Below are 6,609 nucleotides of genomic sequence, written 5' to 3'. Positions count from 1 at the left end.
GGAATGTCAGAGTATTAAATTTTCTGAGAAATAGTTTTCTAAGAACTTTGTAAAGTAACCTAAGAGGCTTACTTACAAATTAGCAAACAAAACAATAGAACAGTAGGTTAAGGAGTACTGGTGTTGCACTGAAGGATAAGCACTCAACACAAGACGGGTTTGACCCCAAGGTAGGTGGCTGAAACTCAGCAGCCACTTCTTGGAAACTCTATATAGGGTTACTATGAGTTGAAACCTACTTGGTGGCACTTACACCAACACAACAACAACAAAGGAAAAAGAATCCTGGTGTAACGCTGTTCGATAAGCATTGGACTGCTAACTTAAGGTTGGTGGTTCAATTGGACCAGGCATTCCTCGAAACCCCTATATAGGACTGTTATGAGCTGGAACCAACTAACAGCACTTAACAACAACAAAAGAAAAAATATTAAAATTACTGTTTGAGTTTTATATATTTTGAGGTTTCTCCTTTGCTGATGAAGAAGTCTCGGTGGTGCAGACGGTTAAGCATTGGGCTGCGAACTAAAAGCTTAGTGGTTCAAACCCACCCACTGCTCTTCTGGGGAAAAATGAGGCTGTCTGCTTCGCTAACGATTTGCAGTCTTGAAAATCTTATGGAGTATTTTTACTCTGCCCTGGTGTGGCACTATGGGATACCACAAGGTTGGTTTGAACCAAAGTTGGCAGTTCAAATTCACCAGTCTTGGAAACCCTATACAGGGTCACTGTGAGTCGGAACCAACTCAATGGCACTTAACAACAACAACATAGATAAGGAAGCCATGAGTTAGAAAGACTATAGCAGTGGGTTTGATTTGGGGTTTTCTTTGCTACTGCTGTAGTGGGGAGGGGGGCCTCTTGAACCCTGTTTCAAGGTAAAAGAGAGAGGTTTATTAAAGGGTTTAAAGGAGGATTCTGACTAGAGAACTTCATGTTTCATCAAATGAAACCACGAAGTCAGAGGCACAATAATTACATAGATGTTTATATGTTGTTGTTGTTAAGTGCCATTGAGTCTGTTCTGATCCATAGCGACCCTGAATAGGGTTTCCGAGGAGCAGCTGGTGAGCTTGAACCACCTACCTTGAGGTTCAAACCAACCTTGCAGTCTAGCGCATTAACCCACAGTGCCACACCGGGACTCCAGATGTTTATATTGTTGTTGTTGTTGTTGTTAAGTACCATGGAATCGGTTCCGACTCATAGTGACCCTGCACAGGGTTTCCGAGGCTGCAAATCTTTATGGGAGCAGAAAGCCTCATCTTTCTCCCGCGGAACAGAACAGCTGGTAGTTTCGAACTGCCGACCTTGAAGTTAGCAGCCCGATTTGTAACCACTATGCTACCAGAGCTCCAGGATTTAAAATATTCGGAAGTTGAAAGCGAGCTTTTTCACAATGGAGTTGTCATTGATGGGGCTAAATGATATAGTACAGACAGCTGGGTTTGCAGATCCGTAACACAATGTCAGGATAGGGCCAGTTCTGAAATCAGATAGCCAACAGGTTGCTAGATATTGGTTAACCCATCTTAAGACGTAGGTTTCCTGAGAATATATAAAATCAAACAAGATTCCAATGTAAAGCAATCGTAGATATGGTTACTGATACTATAAATTTATGGGGAAAGACAACCTCATCTTTCTCGTATGGAGCGGCTGGTTGGTTTAAACTGCCAATCTTGCAGTTAGCAGTCCAGTGCTTATCCTAGAAGGCCAACAGGACTCCTTGGTAATGTATGATGGTTGTGTGCCGAGGAGTCGATTCCGACCCATAGACAGCAGCCCAGCTCCAGCTACAAGGGTGTATAGTGCAGGCATTTCTGAAGAATGTTACATATACATCAAACTATTGTTTTAACATGGTAAGACAAGCTGAAAATAACTCATTTACAATATATTTTTCTGAGCACATTCTACACAGGGTTTTTCAAATAACCTTTGGAGTCTCTCGATCCACTCTGGGACAAGATGCCATCGAAGTCCTAGATGAGTCATTTTACTTTTGCCAAGTGATTTATTTTAAATGTTTTGGTCATTGCCCAGAGACCAATCTTGCGGCATTCCAGGTTTTCTACAGTCTTGGGTAGCAGAAAGCGCAATGGATGGTGGGACTACCAACTTAGCTAAACCAGAAAGAGCTGTCCGCCACCGACTTTCCTAGGGAGCTGCCAGTCTCCACCCGAGCCGGAACACTGTCCTTTCGGGGCCGGAAGGCGGGACTGCGCGACGCGCGCGCAGGCCCGGAAGTCCCACCCGACTGAATTTTATGTGTCTCAATCCTCTATCCTCTTTAAGGAGCTGTGGTAGCGATTCTCTGGGTGGGATATGCCCTTTTGGCGGGCAGTTATGATGTCATTAGGCCTTGTTGGGTTGCTACCACACTACCACAATAAATAGGCTTTTGGGCTCTAAGAAGAGCGTGAAGGGGCGGGGCACCGTGTGCCCGGAAACAGCGCGAAGTGCTTGAAAGTTGCAACTCGGGATCGCGCGCGTTTAATCGTAGCAACGGTAAAACGGAAGTCCAGTTCCAGCCAGAGCCCGGTGTCGCGGCGGAAACTGTTCTTCCTTGAGCAGTAACCCGGTACCTTTGCGTCTTGGTGGCTTGGGGCTTGGATGCCCGGAGCAAAGAGGGAGCACCCTTACCTGGTAAGAGGACAAAGGGGTATTTGGCGCTCACCTCTAGCCGCCTTGGGGAACAAGAACCCACCGTGAACGCTACCACAACGACGAAAACGTTCTTTTATTTTCTTACCCAACATGTCTTGAAAATAGATTAATACATCGCATTCCAGTGTACTACTGAACATCTAATTCTCACAGCGCATTTTGCTACAAAAAGAACTAGTCTCCGAATTCTGTTACGCAGCTGAGCATAATATCAAGCATAAAACTGTTTTTTTTTTTTTTTTTTTTCTGTAGTTGGACCAAGAATAAGGTTACTTTTCTTTCAGGTGTTGATGTTGAATAGCCTTTTTAGCATATTAAAAATGGCTGTACCTAAAGACGCCATCCCTTCCTTGTCGGAATGCCAGTGCCTGATCTGCATGGAAATCCTAATTGAGCCGGTAACCCTCCCTTGTAACCACACGCTCTGTAATCCGTGCTTTCAATCGACTGTTGAAAAGGCAAATTTATGTTGTCCCTTCTGTCGCCGCCGGGTCTCTTCGTGGACTCGGTACCACACCCGAAGAAATTCTCTTGTCAATATGGAACTGTGGAACATAATTCAGAAATACTACCCCAAAGAATGCAAGCTTAGAGCCTGTGGACAAGAATCAGAAGAAATCGGTGAGTAAAACCTAGCGTGGGGTTTTATTTCCCTTTTTGTCAAAAAAAAAAAAAATCCTTTTAAAAAGAAATCCCCATCGCAGTTAAAATGTTTTAATAATAAAAACCATTAGTATTTAGCCAAATTGTGCTCTGGGTTTGACTTCTATGAGTCCTAAAATGTCTGTGAGATCAAGGGCAAAATTTATTTTAATATGCTTGAATTTGTCACTTAGAAATTTTTTATTTTTGACTGGATTCAGATTTAGAGGTAGAAGCTCTCGAAAAGGTCAGCCTCCTTCTCTGGCAATCTGTTCCTGGTTTTCTTTGGCCTCCTTCATTCTCTTGATTAAAAGCTTAGCATATTCTGTGGCCTTATTTTTTCTTAGTGTGATGTTTCTTCACAGCAGTACGCCAACGTTGTGTTTGCAGGACACCTGAAGTAACAAGATGCTAAATCTTGGGTGATTTTGTCCTGGATTTTTGCATTTATTCAAGTGCTTTCTTACTGGCTAACATAGTTCTCTGTAGAGATGGAAAATGTTGCAGTTCTGCTAGCTCCTTTGGGTCTTACCTATACCATGAGGCACTGCCGTATCCATCAGTCTTGGGGTTTCCTCCTACATCAAGGGCAAGATTTTTTCTTTATTTTAATGCCCAGGCAGTGGGAATTACATGCATTATATGCCTGTTGTTGTGTGCCATCTAGGCAGTTGGTGTTTATTGTATTCAAAATGAAACACACACAAGCATTGCAATTTAGAGCCTCAGTCATAGGAGTTAGATAATATTCACAGGTGAGTAGGAGTAAAGGAGTTTCAGGTTTCCTGTGTTAATATTTCTGTTCACTTAGAATCCTGGTTTGGCGCTGTAGGTTAATGCGCTGGACTGCAAAATCAGTTTGAACTTCATGTTCACCAGCCACTTCTCAGAAACCCTATACAGGATCGCTATGGGTCGGAACCTACTCGACGGCACTTAACAACTCCACTCACTTAGTTATTAAACGTGAAGTGAGACTAAGATAGATAGCTTTCTGTTTCTAATTTGATTTAGGTCCATCATTTTTATTCAGAGCCCCTGACAATGTGGACTCCACAGTTACTCTCTGTGCCCAAAAATGAACCCATGACTCTTTAACAGTTTGTCTCCACTAATGTGATCAATAAACCACGTGGTGTTTACTATATAGTCTTCCAGTTTGATGCCTGTGCTCTTGGGGTACCTCATTTTGTATCTCAAGTTGCTTGTAAAATAACTGTACTGAGAAACTTAGTATTTAAACAACTCTAGAATAGTCCCCGTGTGATGCTGTAGGATAAGCACTGAACTGCAAGTCTGTTTGAATTGCAAGGTTGGTGGTTCAGACTCACCATTCACTTCTTGAAAACCCTATATAGAGTTGATATGAGTTGGAATTGACTCTATGGCACTTAGCAAGAACAAAAAGATTACTTTGTAAAACAAATAATCACAACCAAATTTGCCAATTTTTTATGGAGTTGGGTTGTTAGAAACTGTTAGATTGTTTCTTTTGTTTAGGAGGGCAAGGTGTATTTGTAATTTGTGAAAGCTAGACTGGGATGTATCCTTCATAAGTAAAATGTTGTTGTTAAGTACCATCCAGTCGGTTCAACCCATAGGGACCCTGTGTAGGTTTTCTGAGGAGCAACTGGAAGCTTGAACCCCGACTTTGCAGTCCAACGCATTAACCCACAGTGCCACACCAAGACTTCTAGTTTGCAATTACGAATACATTATTAAGATGTTAGGGAGTCCTGGTATGGCGCTGTTGGATCAGCGCTGCACTGCTAGCCGCAAGGTTTGCGATTGAAACCCAACTGCTCCTTGGAAATCCTATACAGAATAGCTACAAGAACTTACTCAACAGCACTTAACAGCAGCATTACGATGTGGAGGAGCTAGTCTACAAAATAAAAAATGACTTATTTTGTTCAAAAGTTTTAATTTGCTATTTACTAGGAATTCCCATGTATAAATGTGAACATTTTAAGGGCGTTTCAAGATCAACAATGACACATGAATTATTCTTTCTTAGAATAAAATTGTTATATTTTATCAGATAATATAATAAGCATTGTTACATAATGGACTCAAATGTTGATTGTATGATTTTCACCTTGAAATGCTTTGTATATGATTATCCTTATACTGTGTATGCTCCACTAAAAGTTTAAACAAAAAAGTTTTACTGTAAGATACAAAAAACAAAGCATTTGATGAAATGGGGAGATATGCAAGTACCGAGCCAAAGTGTTTCCAAGTATCCAGCTCAGTGTTTTGAATTGCAGAGAATGACAGCAGTTTTTATCTGGTAAAACAAACAATAGGACTGTGCTTCACAGACAGAAGGGTTTTATAAGGTTTTGTTAAATTAATATGAAACTCTTTAACATCTGTTACAGTGAGATTAGTTATATCAGTAATATATCAGTAATAATTAAGGCAGTGTTCTGTCACAGCTGAGACCTTTTCCATATATTAAGGTAGCAGTTCATGTTTTAGGATTTACAAAACGTCAAAGGAATAAAGCAAAGATTTCAGTGAATGAAGTCTTACTTGGGGTAGTCAGGAAATCATACAGGGGCTTTGGTAATTGATGTGTGATTCATCTTGGTTACAGAGTTATGGTTGTTGTTATTGGTAAGTGCTATTGAGTATATTCTGACCCATAGCAACCCTGTATAGGGTTTCCAAGGAGCAGCTGGTGGGCTTGAACGACCAACCTTGCAGTTCGAATGACTTTGCAATCTGATGCATTATGGTTGTTGTTAGTTGCCATTGAGTCGGTACCAACTCATAGCGACCCTTTGAACAACAGAACGAAACACTGCCCGGTCCCGAGCCAACCTCACAATTGTTGCCACCCTTGAGCCCATTATGCGCCATTTTGCCAAACCATCTCTCTGGGGCGGGGGGTCTTCCTCTTTTTCACTGACCCTCCACCTTACCAAACATAATATCCTTCTGCAGCGATTGGTCCCTCCTATCAATAAGTCTGAAGTTTGAGAGACGAAGTTCGGCAATTCTGGCCTGCAAGGAGCACTCTAGCTGCACTTTGTCCAACACAGATCTGTTGGGTTTTTGGGCAGCCCATGGAAATATCAATATTCTCCTCTGACACTGTAGCTCAAAAGCATCAGTTCTTCTATGGTCTTCCTTATTCACTGTCCAGCTTTCTAATGCATGTGAGGTTATTGAAAATACCATGGCTTGGGTCAGGCACATCTTAGTCTTCTTTTTTTTTATATATATTAAATGTTTTTATTTTGGATTGAGTGAAAGTTTACAGGGCACATCATCAGCTTCACATTCAAC

General features: G+C 41.5%; 1 protein-coding gene across 1 annotated transcript in view; it reads left to right on the top strand.

Moving 5' to 3' along the window:
- The first annotated feature begins 2,990 nt into the window (after nucleotides 1-2,990).
- Nucleotides 2,991-6,609, top strand: part of RNF168 (ring finger protein 168, E3 ubiquitin protein ligase) — a 35,427-nt gene continuing 31,808 nt past the window's right edge. Inside the window, exon 1 of the mRNA XM_006869437.1 lies at nucleotides 2,991-3,291. Coding sequence (XP_006869499.1) covers nucleotides 2,991-3,291 — 301 coding nt within the window. The remainder of the gene's footprint in view (nucleotides 3,292-6,609) is intronic.

Source organism: Chrysochloris asiatica, unplaced genomic scaffold (genome assembly GCF_000296735.1).
Source record: "Chrysochloris asiatica unplaced genomic scaffold, ChrAsi1.0 scaffold00130, whole genome shotgun sequence".
NCBI classification, from domain to species: domain Eukaryota; kingdom Metazoa; phylum Chordata; class Mammalia; order Afrosoricida; family Chrysochloridae; genus Chrysochloris; species Chrysochloris asiatica.
Note: the sequence above shows the minus strand (reverse complement) of the source record. Positions and strands in the feature narration are given on the sequence as shown.